This window comes from Podarcis liolepis (assembly GCF_965112155.1).
Source record: "Podarcis liolepis genome assembly, chromosome: 2".
Classification (NCBI taxonomy): Eukaryota; Metazoa; Chordata; class Lepidosauria; order Squamata; family Lacertidae; genus Podarcis; species Podarcis liolepis.
Window position 1 is genome coordinate 24,571,826 of NC_139555.1, and position 21,560 is coordinate 24,593,385.

A 21,560-nucleotide genomic window follows, 5' to 3' on the forward strand; every position below is an offset into this window, starting at 1 on the left:
GCATGATCCCTTCCTGGAGCAAACTCCCTTCTCTGTACTGATGCTATCTGCAGTTAAGGCTTAATAGGCCCCTTCCTTCTTTTTAAATTCCTTTTTCTTTTCGCTCCAGAGCTTTCCCTGTGAAAACCTGCTCTTTAAAGCTCAGTCGGAGCAAACGCCAAACACGGAAAACACGAATTGATGTTTGTTCCGATTCAACTTTAAAGAGCGGATTTTTCCGGGGGAAGTTCAGATATTTGCCTGCATAGGTTGAATTGTCAGCAGTGGAACTTGGGACAGCTGTTTTGCTGGTCGCAACACTTCTTATAACTGCAGTGGTTGCAGATGGACTTTATACAACCAACAGTATAAACCTGTTTCCTTAGAAACAACCCAAAATTGTTTTCTGGTCACAACAAAGTGGTCTTGCATATTCTAATACTGTGGCTTTAATTCCAGGTTTTGATTACTACCTGGGGATACCCTATAGCCATGATATGGGCTGCACTGACACACCGGGCTATAACCTCCCTCCTTGCCCAGCTTGCCCCGGGCACACTGCAGCAATGAGGTATGATTCCTGGTGTCCTTGCAGACAGGCTTCCGGAACTCAGTAGGAGCCAGATTCTGCTGGGAAATTCACAACTGGGGCATGACAGAGAGCCATCCCCTCTTGTTTGTCCCCCATGTTAGGTAATCAGAGGTGCCTGCCAAAGGCTCTTGTAAATCTGCCTTTTGTGTATGGACAGGGTCATTTTGGCCAAATCATGTCATGAAATTCTACTCAGTATTGATCTGGAGCAGCACTCCAACGTATAGTTAGCAGAGTAAAAACTTATACACGTTGCAGGATTCTCAGAGGCAGTTGTATTTCATCCAGCAGAGCTTTACTGCTGCTGAAGGCAAATGAGCATAATGGTCGCAAATCCAATGCATTCAGGATTGGCCCTGTCCATAAGAAATCCAGTTGCGGCAGACTTAACTTAAACGTACAATAACTTATAATACTAAACTTTAACACTAAGCACGCAGAACACTGCACCAGAACAAAGAGGTAGAAAAAGAAAGTGAAAACCAGGCTTCTTCTGGACTATTATTATAGACTCAAAACAAATACAATACCTTGTTACGCAGATGCAATAGTTGCAACATATAGAGCACAACCGGCTGAATGATAATGTTTGAAACAAATTTCTTTACTGGTTACATCCTAACATGTGAATCAAGTCTAGGATGTACACCATATACGATCCTTAAGGTATATAACCTATTTAATTAAATCCAACGCAGATATATTTCTTCCTTCTTAATACATTCTTGTGTTATACAGTCCTTGAATGATTAAGGAAAGGTCCCCGGAATGTCATGTTGTAACTATTACCATAGACAGCATAACCTTGTCAGAAAGAGGTAACAGAACCAGTTTAAAACCAGCTGTACTCAGCTTCTCTGAAGGACTAACCCAAACATCAGGAACCTTCTGCTTGTTTCTTTCAAACAGAGAAGCTTGCAGAACCTTCTTGAATTAATTAGAATAGGAAATAGCTCTACACATCAGATCTAAGTACTAAGAAATGCAAACTGACATGTAAGAACCCACATTGGAAGAATGAGTTTGCTGTCGGATATGTAAGCAGCTTTCCCCAAGCTGGTGACCGCCACATGTTTTGATAGTCTACAACTCCCATCATCCCTGACCATTGGCCATGATGAGTGGGGCTGATGGGAGTTGTAGTCCTACGAGGTTTGCAGAGCACCATCTAAGGCAGCAACCTTCACCACATCATGTGACAGTGATTTTCATATATTAATTATTTGCTGAGTGAACAAGTACTTCCTTTTTCCTGCCCTGAATTTTCTGCCATTAAGCTTTGTTGAATGACCCTGAGTTCTAGTAGTATCTGTGGGTGGGTGGGTGAGAGAGAGAATTCTCTTTATTTACTCTTCCCCCTCTGTTCATAATTTTATAAACCTCTGTTTCATAATAGATATCAAAGAAAGAAAAACTAGATTTTAAAAATAGATTCTCTTGTACCCTATCATTGCTTAACCACACCTTTCCAATAATAATAATAATAATAATAATAATAATAATAATAATAATAATCTTTCCCCACCCAGGAAACATCAGAAAGACTGTTATCCTGAAATAGCACTACCTCTTTTTGAAAACCTCACAATTGTCCAACAGCCCGTGGACCTAACCAGCCTGGCTGCCAAATACACAGAGAAGGCGATTCAGTTCATTCAGTATGCAAGGTGAGGACATCTCAGTAGTCAATTATCTTATTTGGATGTAACACTAAATTATGACTTAGCTTCATTACATGAATGGGCCTGCCTAACCCTAAGGCTTGCACACTTTCTTCTCCTCATGCAGTACAGCAGTGAGGAGGAGATTGGGAGCTTTTGCTAACTGCAGTTTTGCATTATGCCTCATTATGACTGACTGAAACAAGCCTTCCAGCCACGGTTAATGCTGTCTAATTTCACTAACTTAACAACTCTGTAGTTTACCAAAAAACCATTAGCAGTAATGTATGACATTTCAACAATTTCTAATTCATGAAATCTTAATTAATATATACAATGCGAAAATAATAATGACATGCGCAACTCAAAGCCAAACAGCCCAAATATTCCTGAAATATGTCCATGAGAACAACTTTCTATTTGTGTACTTGTGCTGTTGCAATCCCAACAGAGCTCTGACAACAAGGTACCCGGATTTCAGTCTCTGTTTCGTGAATCTTCTTCTGTTCATGATTTCACAAAGTTTGTGAAATTGATCATGCATTATTATTTGTTTGCAAGGAGGTTATGTAATGTTGTGTTACTGTCCCACAGTTTCTAGTGCTTTTTCTGGATACTTTCCTTACTACGAAAAGACTGGTCCTGCCCCACTCTACCACCAGCAGGTTGGTTGCACATGAGTGCCAAATCTACTTTAATTGTCAAACCTGAATTTGCCAGTAGATAATTGAATCCTGCCCGCAAAGCAGCAAAAGTCTAGAAGTGTTTGTTCCTCCTCGTTTACTGTTGTGTTTTGAAGTGGACAGGATCTTAATTTTGGGAACACTGTATCTTTCTATCTTTAGTTCCTGAATAATAAATTTACCTTAAAAGAGATTCAGCAGTCTGTGGAGTCTGGTTCCTGCTTACAGGAGGGTGATAATTAAGTTTTACTGAGAAGCACAAGGGTTTGCTTATTTTTTTTCTGCAACAATTAGGATCAGGATGTTAATTATTCCTAACAGATCACATCTGAGATAGGAGCTTATATCAGGGTCATAGATAATTCATAATATTTTATATTAACCTTACGGCAGCCGCAGTGATGCCATCATCCATAGAAATAAACCATGCAAGAAGTACAGATTACAGGATATGTTCCACAATTAATTACAGTATGATAATGTGAGATAAGTCAAGAACAATATAGGGTATATAAAACACTAATAGATGGGCTTTTTAAAGTTCATTGTTGACAAGAAGAATAAAACAAAGCCCTTGTATCCACTAAGTATGGCCAAGTATTACACAATGATCTATAAGTACTAGGGAAAGGGAAAGGACCCCTGGACGTTAAGTCAAGTCAAAAGCGACTATGGGGTTGCGGGGCTCATCTCACTTTCAGGCCAAGGGAGTCGACATTTGTCCACAGACGGTTTTCCGGGTCATGTGGCCAGTATGACTAAACCACTTCTGGCGCAATGGAACACTTTGACAGAAGCCAGAGCGCACAGAAACACTGTTTACCTTCCCACCACAGCGGTACCTATTTATCTACTCGCACTGGCATGCTTTCGAACTGCTAGGTTGGCAGGAGCTGGGACAGAGCAACGGGAGCTTACCCCATCATGGGGATTCGAACTGCCGACCTTCCCATCACCACCTGCGTCCCTCTGTAAGCACTAACCCATAATTCACCAGTTGAACAATCGGCTGGAACAGTAAAGGAGGACTAATATAATTGCCTTACTGTGCATGTTAAATGCTGGCTTCTGCTTATTTTTTCACTATTCCTTTAATTCTGTAGAATTAAGCACCTCTGATTGACTTCCGTTAATTATCACTTTGGGCAAATAGCCCAGTCCTTATCTCTCAATAGTGTCTTGTACCGTGGTACCACTGGTTACGTACTTAATTCGTTCTGGAGGTCCGTTCTTAACCTGAAACTGTTCTTAACCTGAAGCACCACTTTAGCTAATGGGGCCTCCCACTGCTGCCGTGCCACCGGAGCACGATTTCTGTTCTCATCCTAAAGCAAAGTTCTTAACCCGAGGTACTATTTCTGGGTTAGCGGAGTCTGTAACCTGAAGCGTATGTAACCTGAAGCGTATGTAACCCGAGGTACCACTGTATATCACCTTCAGATGCAAGCATAGCTCACCCTCATTCTGATGTAATCCTTTATGATTTTGCGTTTGTCGAAAGAGTAGCATAAACAAAGTGAGATCTCTTCCAGTTCCCTGGGTGTGCTATGTAAACAGAACCAATGAAGGCTGAACCAATGTTGGTGGCATTGAGCCTTCCTATATCCATGCCATCAAGATCAAATCAGCAGATTTTGCCACCGACTTTGCACTGTTACTTTGTAGAAACGAAGGTGTGTGATACTGGCGCAGGCAAATGTTAAGGTTTAGCTCTAACCTTATGTAACTGAATCAGTTGCAAGTTTTATTTTGCAAGCTGTAAAATATTCAGTGACTTCTGAAGCGGCAGTGATTGCTTTGATTTTGTCCTAAGCTTGATAAATGTTTAATTAGATTTTAAAAAAAATGTGCACCTAGCGCACTCTGTTGTCTTCTTTAAATGTTCCTCCCCTCATTGTATGGAATCAGATATTTTGATTTTTGAAATGTGAAATTCTGGGCTGTGAATATACTTAAGACTCAGTTACCTGGGAACAAGACCCACTGAGTTCATTTTGGTTTACTTCTGAGTAGGCACACAGAGATTTCAAAGTAGCCTTGTAAAACTCTTACCTGCCTGGGGGGTTGTTGATGTGATTGACAAAGTTCTGCATCTGAATTGTCACGAGAAGCAAAAGTCAAGCCACACATACAAACCTATGCTTGAACTGGATCTAACTAGGTTTTTTTTTTTATCAAAACATTGTTACATGGTTTTGAGCACCGGGATAAATGTTTGTGACCTGAAGTGATATAGCTGATTTTGCTGTTACTATTTCAGAACTACTTGTACCCAACTTAGATCAAGGTACAGGCTACTGGGCGTTGGGTTAATGAAAAAGCTTTTTAACTAATTGCAGGGATTCTCTTTAATTGGGTATCAAGAACCGGATAGATCCGGTTAATCTCTTACATAAGTCAGTGAAGCTGATCCAGGAAACAGTTCTCTTGGGCCTTTTGCTGTCTTGAGCAGTTAATAATAATTAATATTATTAAATATTAATTTTCAGCTTGCCTGATCCGGTTTTGTTCTTAAGACTCCCAAGTAAAAACTGGGTTAATTGCCCCCGTGTGCTTTATAATTAAATAAGTTGATGACTACCTCATGATAGATAGCAAGCCTAATCCTCAGGAGAACGGACAGTTCTGGGACGGAGACAGCAAGAAGGTGAAGCCAGCTATCATGAGTGCCCCACGCTGGAATTATTTACTAAATCTTCAAAATTTATGGATTTGCCTGCCTCCTTTTTCCCTGTGTGTTGTTCCTTCAAGGAACCGAGAGGGCTCAGGGCTGGATGGAACTGAAATGAATCCTGTCAGGGTTTCTCTCCACCTAGGAGAAGCTTTGTCCTTACTGCACTGTAAATAAATGGGCCAAACCCTAATGACTGTCCTTCCACAAATATTCCAAACAAAGCTGTTGTTCGCTTGCTCTCATGTTCTGCTTGCGGGTTTCGAACAGGCATCTGGTTGGCCATTGTGAGGGGGGAAAAACGCTGCAGTAGATGGACCACTGGCCTGATTCAGCAAGCTCTTCTTAAGTTCTTACACTCTGAAGAAAATTTAAACTGAATTGATATGTCTAAAACTGCTCGCTGGTTCTTGAATGTCTCGGGAACCTCAGGGTGCTAGCCCTGCTCAGAATAGATCCATTTAAATTAAATAGTCTTTAGTTGATCCTGGTCTTTAATTTCAGTGGGTTTATTTTGAGTAGGACTAGCGTTGGATTCAGCCCTCGGGATATTTGGCAGTCACCGGGCTGCTAATCTTGCCCATGTTTGTGCATGAACTTGACGATTATAGTAACTGGTTTTCTGATCCATGTTAGCTTATTCCCTTGAGTAGATTCTGAGCCCAGCCCAGTGAAAAGAGAAGACACAAGTCTCCTGATGTCTAAATGCTGAAGACCTGCCCATAGCTACTCTATAGTTCAGTTTCTCTTCTTGCGGTGAGCCAATATGATCACGGGCTTCATTGTGCAGGGCTCTGTAATTGTTGCCCCAGCAAAGTCTCCTCCCAACCTGTTGGCCTTCCAGATGTTTTTGCACTACAGCTCCCATTGGCCTTGACCACCGGTCTTGCTTGGGCTGATGGGAGGTGGAGTCCAATAACATCAGGAGCACAACTGCTTGGGGAAAGTGACCTTGGCTTTCTCAGAGACATTGTTCCGTGAGTACATTTAAAGTGCTATGATGCCACTTCAAACTCTCATGGCTTCCCCCAAGGAATTCTGGGAGCTGTAGTTTGTTAAAAGGTGCTGAGAGCTATTAGGAGGCCTCACAGAGCTCTAAATTCCCAGAATTCCCTTTGAAGAGGGATTGATTATAAAACAATTCCAGGCTATAATGGTCCAGCAATACAGGAAGGGACCAGTTTCTTCAGATCCTAACAACAGCTGAGCCCATTGAATTATATGCCACACCAGGCAGCTGCTTAGTCTGTTTGTATAGGAGAGCCAACCTTGGTTTTTACGATCATTATTTTGTTTGAAGTATTTCAAAGGATCCCCTTCTCCCTCTCTCTCCATTGTAATTAGGCAGGAAAGAAGCATTCTGTTGTAGCAATAGAATGAGTTAGAGTTAGTGTGTGGTAACCACAACAGTTTCCCTAGTTTGAAAATGTGTCCGTATCGCCCCAAAGGTTGGGAACTGATGCAGTAAAACAGTTCAGCTTTCCTTTCCCCTTCCTTTTTCTTTCTTTTCTTTTTTTAAAAATTTGTTTATTTGGTTTTCAGATCAAAGTTTTGCAATCACATATCCAATATGCAACATAAAAACAAGATTCTAAAGAATCTCCTGGACTTCCCTCTTCCCCTTTGTGGGTCCTATTGTGAATCATTTCCTCCTGCGTCTTTTATGATAATCCAAATCTTTTACATCTCCATTATGTCCACAGTTCACCATTAAACTACAAGTGTTATTCCAGTCCTACTTACAGATAGGTAGCCGTGTTGGTCTGCCATAGTCAAAATAAAAAAAATCCAGTAGCACCTTTAAGACCAACTAAGTTAGTTCTTGGTATGAGCTTTCGTGTGCAAGCACACTTCTTCAGATACACTGAAACAGAAGTTGCCAGATCCTTCTATATAGTGAAGGATCTGGCAACTTCTGTTTCAGTGTATCTGAAGAAGTGTGCTTGCACACGAAAGCTCATACCAAGAACTAACTTAGTTGGTCTTAAAGGTGCTACTGGAAGGATTTTTTTTATCCAGTCCTACTAACAGTTTTAACCGTTAACAATGGTTTTTAAGGTAAATTAAAAATTTTCCCCATTCCTTATTAAAATTCTGGTCTTCCTGATTTCTGATTCTTCCAGTCATTGCCAATTTGGCATAATCCATCAACTTAAACTGCCATTCTTCTCTTGTAGGGACTTTATCTTCTTTCCATCTCTGGGCCAATAACATCCGCACAGCCGTGCTCACATATATAAATAGTCTTTCCCCTTCATTTTTCAGGTCATTGTGATTGAAGAGAGGAACTTGCAGTTTGTTTATTTATTGTTCTTTTTAAAGTGGGGTCCCTTTGAATGAAAAATGAATTATTTTTTAAGGAAAGGGTGATAGGCTGTTTATGAACGTTGACTTTTCAGGGGTAATATTAGTGTTTCTTTTTAAGTTACACATTGGGGGAATATGGCAACAAAGCGAAGTCTGTGGATCTCTCATGACTGGCAGCTTGTCTCCCTTGTTCATGAAATCAGGGAAGTAATGTAGGTTGTGCTAGGAACAACTAAGTTTTGAATTCGTGTATAGGAAATGGAAGGGAATTCAGGCTACAGGGTATAAACGACTCTGCTTGGAAATGGCCAATTTATTTATTTTTTTTAATTGTAATATGTGCCGTGACTTGTAAATATTCATGGCATGTATTTGTCATATATGCGGTGGAAGACTTGATACGATGCAAGATGGAAATGATGGTAAAGATATATTTCATGCAGGGCACCGCGAGTCCGTTTGGGAACTGTGAGTTTGTTTGTTCCCAACATCCAAGAGTTTATACACGCACAAATACGCAAATGCACACGCACTAGCCGTAATCTTGTTCCTCTTCAACATTTGTCATCCCGCCCTTTTCCCTTTGGAAGGCCCTGAGGAAGAGCAGGCCTTGTTAGAGGAGACAAATATAGCTGTAAACAAGAAAACAGGACATGTTCTCTGGCAATTTAAAAATAACCTAGCCTAGGTTAGAATTGCCCAGGCTTCCCCCAAATTCTGCGTGGGAATGTTGAAGCCACCTGGAATCTGCAAAGTGATTTCCTTTTATGTAGTTAAAGCTGCAATCCTGTACACACTTGCCTGGATCCAGCATCCGTGCATACCCAGAATCGGCTCCAGTGTGTCCCGCCAGCTCACTGGGTTTTTAAGGGTTTTTTTTTTTGCAAAAACAAGTTTCAAATATCAACATATCAGACTGAATAATCAATACAAATTAAGATGACATAAAGAGAGTAAAAACGACTTCCCTCCACCTGTATGTGACTTTTCCTTTTAAATGTTACTTTTCTCGTTGTGTTCTTATACAGTGGTACCTCGTTTTGAGTCTGAAATACATAGATAATTATGAAATGATTGTAAAGTTTAATAGGTTAACTGTTTATATTTGGACAACTTTTCTGCTGTTCTTTATTGGAAGGAGAAAAATAATCATTTCCTTAATAACAATTTAAACAATTTTTCTAACTAAAGCAATAACATTATAGCATATGTATCCATGTTTGTTAACTGATGTGGTTAAACTTAAAAAAACCAAAAACACCTTAGACTGAGTTTTAGCACACATGAAAAACTGAAAACAAATCCTTATTTCCTGATGAATAGCCTTTGGACTATAATGTAACTTAAATAGAAAACTATCTTTAGAAAGAATTTGCCTCCAAAAACATTTTATTTTAAAAATCTTATTTAAATAAAAAAAATCTGATTTTTAATTTTTTTAAAAAAAGATAAATAAATTTGACTTTTATCCACCCTGTTTCCAGACAAGATTGACTCCATACATCTTACTTAGGAGGGGAAAAAAGCCATACCACATGACATAAGTTTGAACTCATCTATTGTTTACACCTACACAATAATTACCCCCCCCCAAAAACCCACACACACTTCAATTATTTGGAAGAGCCAATTTAACACATTGGAAAAAGAGAGAGATTTGCACCTGCAAAGATGCATGTATGGGTTTAAAAATATCGACTATACTTTAAATGGTATGAACAGGTTTGTTGAGAAGTGATGTGTGAAGAAGTTCATTAGCAATGCAGCGTTGGGGTCAAGGCCGTTTTGAGAAGGAAATTGCAACGGAAGGCGGATAGCGCCCAAGCTCTGCTTCATCCTGTTGCAACAAAACAGTTGGCGGTGTCGAGAGAAGCCGTTGTCTGCATATCACTTCAGGGAAATAAAAAGCTAATGCAATTAGGAACTAGGTTGTGGGAGAGGAAATGACTGCTGTCAGCTTTTTTGAAGCCAGTCACTCAGGGCGGAGCCTTGTGCTGTGCACATAGGCCTCAAATCTCCAAAGAGGCACTTAGCAACAGGGGAGAAAAAAGTAAACAGAAGAAACCTAGGATGTGTCAACAGAAAATTTGATTATCTGCTCATAACAGGAAAGAGCAACGCCTCTGCCAAAGCTTGGGGTTCTTCCCCCTCTCCCAATTTTCTGCAGATGCTAGAATCGAAGTGCAGTGGTTGGGATGGTCAGAGGCACCTTTTGAGTAAATTCACTGGCTGCTTTGCATCCCATATCTTAGTCTGCAAATGCAGAAGCCAACCATACATTCGTTGCGCTCTTCAGAAATTCGTACTGAAATGGTGGATGAGGCTGCTGTTTAAAGAAACTGGAGGGTTTGAGAATGGACAATTAGGTGAGAGATTGGGGTGGGAGTTTGGTCACATTGATGTGGTGCTTGGGAATCGCTGAGCTCAAATTTTTTTTTTCTCATTTGACTGGCTTAGATGGAGGCATTATACCTCCCTCTCGCCGCCATCTCCATTACCCAGATACAGGCCATTTTAAACCATTAAGACTTCCTCGTGGGGTGTCGCCTGCACTAATAAGAGCATGGTTCTAAAAGGACTGCTACACTGACGGCCTTTTGGTTCCAGCAGGAAGAAGGGCTAATGATCATTTTATATTTTTCTATCCTAAATTGATGCGTTGCAAAAATGGTTTGCAGCACAGAATGTGCAGGCCAGTTGTTTTCCTGGTTTACGTCCAGGGTGCACCTGCCTTGTGGACTGCACTAATACGCCACAGAACCATTCTTAAGGTACGAAAGCGAAAGACAGCTTTGCTTCTACAGATAGCTCCAAAGGTCAGTACTTGAGGCAGGTACAGCGATTCTTCCAGAGATACCTTGCCGTTAAGTACCTTTTCTTAGGAGCTGAGAGCTGGCGCACTTAGATTTTTGCTCCTTTGGACGCATCTACTGCTCACGGAGTCTTGATTTGGACTCTTTGAACCCTCTCTTTGAACCCATTCCACCTTATCCTTATCACATAATTTCAACTTACTTGCATCTTTATTGATGTTTAAACTTGCTCTGATTAGCTGCCCTGGGCGTGTTTATGAGGCTGTTAAACTAAAGGGATCAAACATCTCCTGTTATTTATAAAAAGTGCCTTAAAGAATGGCTCCTGGACCAGAGGGAAAGGGAGAAGCCAAGGATATGTAACCCTCTTCAGGTGTTCCGTAAGTGTGTTAACTAAACATCCATGATCTGGTCTTTGTTCTCATTACCCTCTGTTAAGTTGGAGGGCGACTTTCTGAAATGGGGAGCCTTCTGAGCTCCTGGAGAACGATGAAGGCTGTGGAGCTAGAACCTTATCAGGGTTCTAGAACTTATGCCAAGATTCTAAAATGTGCAGGGAGCCACATGAGTTTGGAGGCTCCCTACTTCTGACGGTCACCCTCCAACTTGCCGAGGGCGATAAGTGTGACGTATTTTTTAGCATGCTTGCAGAACTCCTGGAGAGGGCTTGTGTGTCGTGCAACTCAACTTTTTGTTTGCTTGTTCAACCTGTGATACACCTCTTACCTTTCTACACAGAAGTATACTCAAGGTAGCTACAGAAAGAAGTTGCTACCTCGCAAGAGTAGGGCTGGGCGCTATCTGGTTTTCAACATTGTGATATATCACCAGCTAAACATCACAATATACCGATATATCACAATGTCTGAAATTCACGGCCTAGGACCTTCGTACCTACAGGACCGCCTCTCCTGGTATGCCCCACGGAGAACCTTAAGGTCCATAAATAGCAACACCCTAGAGGTCCTGGGCCCTAAGGAAGTTAGATTAGCCTCAACCAGAGCCAGGGCCTTTTCAACAGTGGCTCCGGCCTGGTGGAATGCTCTGTCTCATGAGACCAGGGCCCTGCAGGATCTGATTTCATTCCTCAGGGCCTGTAAAACAAGAGTTGTTCCGCCTGGCCTTTGGCTTGGAATCAATTTGATTCCCTCCCCCTCTTTCTTTTTTCCATTCTCCTCCTGTGATGGGAGACTTCCCTGGCTTTTTTCTGGCCCATGTAGGACCAGTCTGGATAGTTAGCCTTTGTGAAGACTTGACATTTTCATCCCCAAAAAAGCTTTTGATTTGAATTTGCATTGAAATGAGGCTGCATTTTAATGTTGTATTTTAATCTTGTTTTTTAAAGTTGTATTTCAATCAATTTGTTTTTATATCGGTTGTTAGCCGCCCTGAGCCTGGTCTTGACTGGAGAGGGCGGGGTATAAATAAAATTTATTATTTATTATTATTTATTAAATAAGCTATGTGGAGTCATTGGCTGGCTTCACTTTTGTTCCCACGTTGTGATTTTTGCATAGCACACACACATCATGATTTGCAATATATTGCCAGGTCAGAAGCTATGAAACCGATATTGTATCATGATATGAACTTCAAACCGGTTTTGAACGACATGTTGATATATCGCCTAGCCCTAGGCATGAGCCTTGGTTGCATCTGTGAAACACAGGGAAACCTCTTTTGCCTGTAGTATCTATGGCAGTTCAGTGCAGTTTGGTTTCTTTGCAGCGTGAGGGTTGGACCTGGGTTGGTCTGCAAAGAATCACTTTCCCATGTTGTCCTTTCACCCACAAAAGTAAGCATTTAAACCAAAGTCGCACAAAGTCAAGTCTTAATACGACATGATTTGTCCTCTTATGGAATTGCTATTCTTCTGCTCCAGGTTTACCCCTTGCACAATGATGCTTCCAGGCTAATTTCCTGGTTGCGGGGTGTGTCTTCTCTTCATCTCCCCCCACTCCCAGGTCCATCAGTTTATTTCCGGTGGCGGAAGACAGCAGACTCCAGTTCCTGATGTAATTTCTCCTCCTTTCACCTTAATCTCCTTCCTCCTGTACTTCTTGCTAGGAATAACTACTATCCCTTTTCCCCTTGCTAAGGATATATGCTATGCATGATAAAGGGGCACTCGGCAACTGTTTCTGTGGGTGAAAACAGACATTGTTATTCTCAACCATGGAGCCATCTGCAACTGTCATTCCCAAACTGAGTACACTTGCCAGGGTGTGGGTGGGTGGGGGAGAGAGAGAGAGAGAATCACCAGAGTGTCTTGCAGAATTACCTAATAGAACAAAGGATCCCAAGAGGCTCTGGGAGTGCCTCCTTTCATTTAACCTCTGCTGCTAAGCAGTTCTTCTGTTCCTTGGCACTGGGAGTGATTGATGGCGTCGTACGTGATGCCAAAATGACCTGTCCTTAAAGGAGGTCACCCATTGCATCTCTGCCTGAGTCCCTGCTCTGAGTGTGCCTACTTCAAGAGCTTTAATTTCATTGTACACAGGTTGTATATGACAATAAAGGTGTTGTTGTTGTTGTTAGAGAGTGAATTGTGCGTCCTGTTTTAATTTAAAGGGGAGGGGGTGGATAGTGTGCTTCAGTGGCCAGGCTTTTTGGCAACACCAACCTATGCCAGTTTAAGGGAGCCCTGGTCTCTGGAAGAGCCGCTTCCCAGGGACTTCGCAGGCACTGGAGGGTCAAGCCACCCAATGCTTCTTTCACTGCATCCTGCCACTGAGAGTCTAAGTTCTCCAACCCAGTGCCTGTGTCCACGTGGTGCCAGGCCTGTAATTCTTATTCTTTTAATGAAAAGGATGCCTGCATGATTTGCCTGAGAGCGTCATGTGTTGATGTCAGACCTGTCCTTGGAGCATCTTCCTGTTAAATCTGATTTAGCAAAAAATAAATAAATCTCCATATGGGAAATAGGAAGGAAGGAATACTTTTCGTTTCCAGATTTGCAGCTGTATACTGAATGTGCATCCAAGAATTTGCACTATGTAGGTTGCAGTCGTCTTCATTATACAGTAGTACCTTGGTTTAAGAGCAGCTTAGTTTATGAACAACGTGGATTAAGAATGCTGCAAACCTGGAAGTAGGTGTTTTGGTTTGTGAACTTTGCCTTGGAAGCAGAACATGTACTGCTTCCTGTTGAGTGTGTTCCCTTTGTAAATTGAGTCCCCCGCTGCTATGGGAAAGCACGCCTTGGTTTAAAAAAACTTTGGTTTAAGAAAGGATTTCTGGAACGGATTAAGTTCGTAAACCAAGGTATCACTGTACTGACACCACCTGAATCGCTGTTTGTGTTGTTACTGAAGCCGTGTTGTTGCATTAATCTCTGGTGTTTTGTGATTCCTGAATCAAGGGATACACTGCCTACTCCTCAGCTTCTTTTGCCCGACAACAGTGCAGGCGTTGCCTAAATTGGTGATTTTCAAACTCGTGGTTTGGGTTCCTCGGAAGTATGCCTCAGTGAGAATATCAGTAGTGGCTGACAAGTTTTCCTGACCAGCACTTCCCTTGCAATGCACAGTTACAGAAAAGGATCGGTTACATTCTGAACAGCACTCTTCGTTTACTGGGGGACAATGGTGAGGCTCAACAGGCCCAGCTAATGTTCTGCATGAACTGACAGTGGTTCTTAGAACGTAGCTTAGCTTCCTCTGCAACAAGCAGTCTGGGGACATCTGTGGTGGACATGATGAGGTCCCCTGTTTGGTTTGAAAAACACAGACTTAAATAAGCAGAACCACTGCAATTTTGGAGAAAGAATCTCTTACAATTTCAGGCCAGCTGAGTGGAAAGATGTTATATTATCATGGCCGTAGTAATAGACTGTTGGGCAGCCATGCGGCCTCCGTTCTGACCAAGCCATGCCTTCCTCCATTTAATTCACCAGTGTGCATTTCTGTGTTTTCTCTCTAGCCAGAGTGGACACCCATTCTTCCTATATATCGCCCTGGCTCATATGCATGTGCCTTTGACGTTGGCTGAGCCAACATGGGACCTGCCTGGACAAGATCCATACGGAGCAAACCTGAGGGAGATGGATGCCCTGGTGGGACGAATAAAAGACGAAGTTGACAGCACAGCGAATGAAAACACACTCCTCTGGTTCACAGGTGAAGCGATACAACCCCAGTCACTGTAACAAAGGTTGCTTAGGCGGCTGGTTTTATGGGGTTTGTTATAAGGCTTTCTTTGGCTTCAGCTGCGCTAACACAAAGCAGCCTGAATAACTTAATAAATACGAATGTACAACACAGTGCCTTGTTCCAGCAGAATGTTAAATGGCTTAGTTGTGGCGTGTTGGCCTTGGATTCAAATCCTCCCTCAGCCGTTAAGCTCAAAGGGGACCTTGAGCTAGTTATTATCCCTGAGCCTTATTTACCTCACACAGTAGTCTTACAGAAAAACAGGGGGAGGGGAAAGAATCTGACAAAAAAATAATCATTAAAAAAGAAGAAAAGCAACATTTGGATAGGGCAGATTTCAGTGAGGGTGCCAAGGCAGTTCTCGGAACCCAGGAAAAGAACTTCAGGGTCTTGTAAAAAGAGGGGCGGACTTTTAAATACAGTAGTACCTCAGGTTAAGTACTTAATTCGTTCCGGAGGTCCGTACTTAACCTGAAACTGTTCTTAACCCGAAGCACCACTTTAGCTAATGGGGCCTCCTGCTGCTGCTGCGTTGCCGCCGCACGATTTCTGTTCTCAACCTGAAGCAAAGTTCTTAACCTGAAGCACTATTTCTGGGTTAGCGGAGTCTGTAACCTGAAGCGTATGTAACCCGAGGTACCACTGTATTCGCCCCCTCCACCCTGCGACAAGTTCTACTGCACAGAACTTCTGCCCAAATTGAAATCGGAGTGGATGAAGATTTGCTGTCTTCCCTGACTGGCAAAGGCTTGGCATTACCCTGAGTAAAGACTTTGTCAGCCAGGGATTTTGAAGGGGTTTTTTGGCAGCTGCAGATGATATTGTTTCTGTTGCCAAAGTCCCCCACAAGCTTCTTTAAAATTGGCCTAGAGCAACATAAAGGAGCTACGTCATACACCGCTGTGTTGCATAGGCCTGGTTTCAAGAGGTGTGCGGGCAAAACTATAGGCTGATGGGAAAATCTGTTCTTTGGGGAGGACCCTTTGTCCCCTCCCTCCCCCCATCCACCCGCCAATGGCTGCCATTCATTTCTGTAGGGGAAGAAAAAGGATCCTTCAGTTGGTTTAAAAATATTAACTACCTGACATCTTCATATCTCTCTCCCCACCCCCCACTAAGAACCTGGGTAATTTCCAAGTTGATCTGAGGGGAGCTTTGAAAAACTTGAATAAACAGTGCTCTCTTGTATGGTCTTTAGAAACTGTGTAACACGCCATCAGGGGCTGCCAATGTTTTGGGGCCCATAAGCCTAATTGTAAACCAGATTGAACCCTATAATCTGTTGCCTGTAATGGAATGCTTCTTTCAAGCCTAATTTCATCGGTGGGGTAAGGAGGGGACCTTTCAGGCAATAGGGAAGGCCCACGTTTCCTGCATTGCAGGGCTTGGGACTACCTGACCCTTGGAGACCCTTCCAGCTCACATCAGGCTTGGCCAACCTGGTACCCTCTAGATGTTTTGACCCACAACTCCCGTCAGCCCCAGCTAGCCTCAGGTTGCAGAGAAGGGACTGTCAGTTTGATTAATTGGTCGGAATATCCTGCCTCTGCACATTACATTCTGTTCTTGAAAATATTTCTTCATGTGCTGTGTCCCGTTCTTGTGTGAGGCTACCCATGGTCTCCCATCCAAGGACCTGGCCAGGTCTGCAGCTGCTTAGCTTCAATAACGCTAGAGGAACACGTAGCTCAGCACACACTCTACTGCACCCTGCACATGACAGTCTTTTGAGGGAGCTCCTTCTTGCCCCCAAGCTGGACTGAACCCAAATCTATTTGTGTGATCCATAATAGGACATGTGCCTTACGTTGATCTATAGATTCACACAGCTGAGGGCTTAGTGCACTGAAATCCGCTCTTCTCTGAGTCAGCTGAAAGCCTTTCACCCACGTCCCTGTTTTCTTGAACTTGTGCAATAGCAGAGTTAACTCAACAGACCCTCCAAGTGTCGATATTTTCCAGGGACGTCCCTGATTTAGAGAAGCCATCCCAGTTTCTGATTTGATCCCAGAATGTCCCGCTTTTCCTTAGGATATTCCTATTTTCATTGGAGAGATGTTGGAAGGTAAGGTTGGATATTTCCATTTTAACTGAAGAAATGTTGAAAGGTATGGAGTTATCTGACCCCCCCCCCCAGCCATCTGAAGGCAATATTGTATAGGGAAGTTTTTTTTAAAAAAGATGTGTAATGTTTTATTATGTTTTTATACATGTTGGAAACTGCCCAGAGTGGCTGGGGCAACCCAGTAAGATATGTGTGGGATATAAATAGTAAAATTATCATTATGGAATGGGACGTCCCTATTTTCATCGAAGAAACGTTGGAGGGTATGACTCGATATGCTTAGCCTTCAAGCTAAGACTCATTGCATCTCTCGGTGCTTCATTCTGGACTCCTTCTGTTTCACATTCCCAGACTGTGAAACTTGGAAACACATCCGTTATTGTTGGGTTATCTTCATTTGACTGTGTCATTTCAGTCAAAAGGACAAACCTTGTCATCCACGTCTAAAAATCAAAGCACAAATCCCCACTTAATTGAAACGGAATTTCCAGCCCCTAAATCCATTTTTAATGAGATCACATTTGGCTCATTAAGATCCAAGCCTGACTCGTTTCCTTTCCTTATGTTTGCAACCCATAGACTGGAAGGCTGGTTTTCTTCCTCAATAAATATATATATGGTACTTTTATGTCTTGAGTTTCTTTTGGTGCCTGGAGAGAGTAGTGACTCAGGTCGGATCCACAGCATACATTTAAAACACTCTTAACTACAGTGGTACCTCAGGTTACATATGCTTCAGGTTACATACGCTTCAGGTTACAGACTCCGCTAACCCAGAAATATTGTATTGTCTCTGTCCCACCCTTATTCCTTTAATTTATTGATTACATCTTATTCTTTGCACCAAAACTTCTAAAACTAATATAAAGGTGACAGCGTACAACCTTGTCTAGTGCCTTTAGTTATTTTACAAGTCTCAGTCGATACGTTATTTACTATCAATTTTGCTGATTGTTCTGTATCCTTTGTAACCTTTTAATAAAGAATCCAGAGGCCCGTTGCCGCTACACGGGAGATGGATTAAAGAAAAGAAAATACAAAATTGGTCCCACCCTGTAGCTTGACCAGTGGCAGCTAGGAACAGCTAGGAGCTAGGTGGAGTCATTGATCTCAAAAAAATGTAGACTCGTACAAGCAGGCCAGCTTCTGTTTTGACTTAAATGTTTATTTTGGGCTTCTTGGAAATATGTAAAAGCATGGAGGGGGGGGAGCACCGGCTCACAATGTTACCCACCTCAGAGGTGCCGGAAATGCGCTCTGTCTGGAAAAAAAGGACAGGGTACCAGCCCATTTAGAAGCAAACAAAGAAGCCATTTGCCTGCAAATAAAGCCTCCCTTGAACTCTGGTGTTTTCTGAATGTTCTTGTGACTCTTGCTTTTATTGTTATTTTTTAGTTCGGTGTAAGCCATTATATAGGGACGTGGGTGGCGCTGTGGGTTAAACCACAGAGCCTAGGACTTGCTGATCAGAAGGTCGGCGGTTCGAATCCCCGCGACGGGGTGAGCTCCCGTTGTTCGGTCCCAGCTCCTGCCAACCTAGCAGTTCGAAAGCACGTCAGAGTGCAAGTAGATAAATAGGGACCGCTCCCGCGGGAAGGTAAACGGCGTTTCTGTGCGCTGCTCTGGTTCGCCAGTAGCAGCTTAGTCATGCTGGCCACATGACCCGGAAGCTGCGGAGAAACGCCGGCTCCCTCGGCCTATAGAGCGAGATGAGCGCCAAAGTCGGTCACGACTGGACCTAATGGACCTTTACCTTTAAGCCATTATATTGGTAACAATATTAAAAGGAAGCTTTTGGTACTGCCCATAATCATTCGTTGGAAGTAGCTTTATTAACGTATTAAGGTTCATTTAAAGGGGTTTGATGGGGAACAGAAGCATGCTCTATTAACTTTCTTGCTAGTTCTCCTTGTTTTGAATTGAAAGGACTTTCCCGTTCTGTTTTCAACAAGGAGTTTTCTTTCCCTCCTAGGAGATAACGGGCCTTGGGCTGAGAAATGTGACTATGCGGGCAGTGTCGGTCCCTACACGGGGAGATGGCAAACAAGAAGAGGTAACTGCTGGCACTCATTCATTTCTAGGGCTTGTTTGGCTCTTTCGCAGCACATGTGCAGAAATCAGGATCTTGTTTTCTATAAGCTCCCTTATCAAAATTCAGGCAAAAAGCTGGAAGGGAAGTTAGGATGTATCCTCTGTTTCAGTCCAATAGCACTGACCTCTTCCTCCTTCACTGGTGGTAGCACCCTTGCCATGGAAGACTTAGATCAGGGAGGCCCAACATTTTGGGGTTGGGGCATTTTTGGGTTGGAAAAATAAAGTACCCATTTCACAGAATACAAACTGGTGCATGCCCTCCGACATTTATCTGATGAAAATACAGACGTCCTACCTGCCAACCTAGCAGTTCGAAAGCTCGCCAAAGTGCAAGTAGATAAATAGGTACCGCTCTGATGCGAAAGTAAACGCCGTTTCCGTGTGCTGCTCTCGTTCGCCAGAAGCGGCTTAGTCATGCTGGCCACATGACCCGGAAGCTGTACGCCAGCTCCCTCAGCCAATAAAGAGAGATGAGCACCGCAACCCCCGAGTCGGTCATCACTGGACCTAATGGTCAGGGGCCCCATTACCTTTACCTTATTCAATAGTAGTAGTAGTAGTAGTAGTAGTAGTAGTAGTGATGGTGATGGTGATGGTGATATTATCATCTGGCTGGGTTGCCCCAGCCACTCTGGGAGGCTTCCGACATATATGAAAACATAATAAAACATTATACATTTATAAACTTCCCTTTACAGGACTGCCTTCAGATGTCTTCTAAAGGGTGTATAGTTATTTATCTCCTTGACCAGGGGTCAGCAAAGTTTTTCAGCCATGGGCCGGTCCCTCAAACCTTGTGGGGGGCTGGACTATATTTTGAAAAAAATAATAATGAATGAATTCCTATGCCCCACAAATAATCCAGAGATGCACTTTAAATAAAAGGACACATTCTCCTCATGTAAAAACACTCTGATTCCTGGACCATCCGCAGGCCGGATTTAGAAGGTGATTGGGCCAGATCTGGCCCCTGGGCCTTAGTTTGCCTACCCATGTCCTTGGCTCTAGGGTCGCATAACTCCATACCCTCCAATATTTCCCCGATGAAAATAGAGATGTCCCAAGGAAAAGCGGGACATTCTGGGATCAAATCAGAAACTGGGATGGCATCTGTAAATTCAGGACTGTCTCTGGAAAATAGGGGCACTTGGAGGGTCTGCTGATGATGCTCAAATAGCAAAATGTACACACCCAAAGCCAAACAAAACGAAGAGCTCCTCCACCCTAAACAACCAACTGGAACATCAGAAAGTGTCTTATACTTATATGTGTGTTTTAGCTGTCTTGGACTTTCAGATTTGCTCATACAACATTGAACACAGTTTTTCAAGTGCTTGCCAGTGGATTCATAGAAGAGGAAATTTTCTTGTATTCTCACTGTCGCTGTGGTTACTGGGGATAGTTCCCACTTGAGAGGGAGTCCTTGGACTCGATAATAATTTCAGTGTTCCCAGTTTTAACTTTGATGTACTAGTCAAAGTTCAAATTTTGATGGGCAGTGCCCTCTTAGTGGGGATTATCTTAAAAATAGCACCACATGTTTACAGAGAGATAAATACCCAAAGATGTTTATTATCGGTCTGTAAATCACAAGGAGAGATACTGACAGACTGTCTCTCATTTCTCGCAAAGCGCTGGAGTTGTGATCTGGATTACAGTCGTACCTCGGGTTACAAACGCTTCAGGTTACATAGGCTTCAGCATACAGACTCCAATAACCCAGAAATAGTACCTCGGGTTAAGAACTTTGCTTCAGGATGAGAACAGAAATCATGCTCCGGTGGCGCAGAAGCAGCGGGAGGCCCCATTAGCTAAAGTGGTGCTTCAGATTAAGAACAGTTTCAGATTAAGAACGGACCTCCGGAACGAATTAAGTATTTAACCTGAGGTACCGTTGTATTTTGAAGTGGCCTGATTTTTCTCATGGGCTCAAAGTTTGTTAATGCATTGTGGAGCTTGGTTTCCTTCCTTCTTTCCTTACCCCTTTGATGCCATGTAGTGGGCAAATATTGGGACCTCCTTGTTATATGTAAGAAATGCTGATGAAAAGCGATCTCCTGCCATCATTTTGATTTCATCAGGAGAATAGGATCCAAGTCTTGCTTTGCCTGAAATGACAGCGATGCAGTGCCATGGCCTTTTCCGCCAGGGAGGAGATTTCGATGAGTCAGTGCTGAATGAGGCACATACAAGATACCTCTGTCCTGTGTCACCCATATTGGAAACATCTGGGAATCAGTGTAGGCATGTTGTTCCTATTCTGGAAATTATGAGACCGGTTGGAAGAGGAGAGCACACACAAATTGGATTCCTACAAATTGGAATTCAGTGTCGTGCTGAGCAGATCACTCCATCAGCATAAGCATTTCTCCTTTCTACTGGAGTGATGGGACATGGGTGGCGCTGTGGGTTAAACCACAGAGCCTAGGGCTTGCCAATCAGAAAGCCGGCAGTTTGAATCCCCGCGACGGGGTGAGCTCCCGTCGCTCGGTCCCTGCTCCTGCCAACCTAGCAGTTCGAAAGCATGTCAAAGTGCAAATAGAT

The 21,560-nt window shown here is 42.9% G+C and overlaps 1 protein-coding gene across 13 annotated transcripts in view; it reads left to right on the forward strand.

The window, feature by feature from the left end:
* Positions 1–21,560, forward strand: part of ARSG (arylsulfatase G) — a 115,531-nt gene that overhangs the window by 44,469 nt on the left and 49,502 nt on the right. For 12 of the 13 annotated variants that reach the window (XR_014522601.1, XR_014522602.1, XR_014522603.1 and 9 more), the window contains 4 exons: positions 439–550; positions 2,101–2,238; positions 14,628–14,824; positions 18,895–18,975. Coding sequence is in view for 7 of the 13 variants with exons in the window: in XM_083490135.1 (XP_083346261.1) it covers positions 439–550; positions 2,101–2,238; positions 14,628–14,824; positions 18,895–18,975 (528 nt within the window). In the remaining 6 variants the exon portion in view is untranslated. The remainder of the gene's footprint in view (positions 1–438; positions 551–2,100; positions 2,239–14,627; positions 14,825–18,894; positions 18,976–21,560) is intronic. The other variant, XM_083490139.1, reaches the window with a different exon arrangement.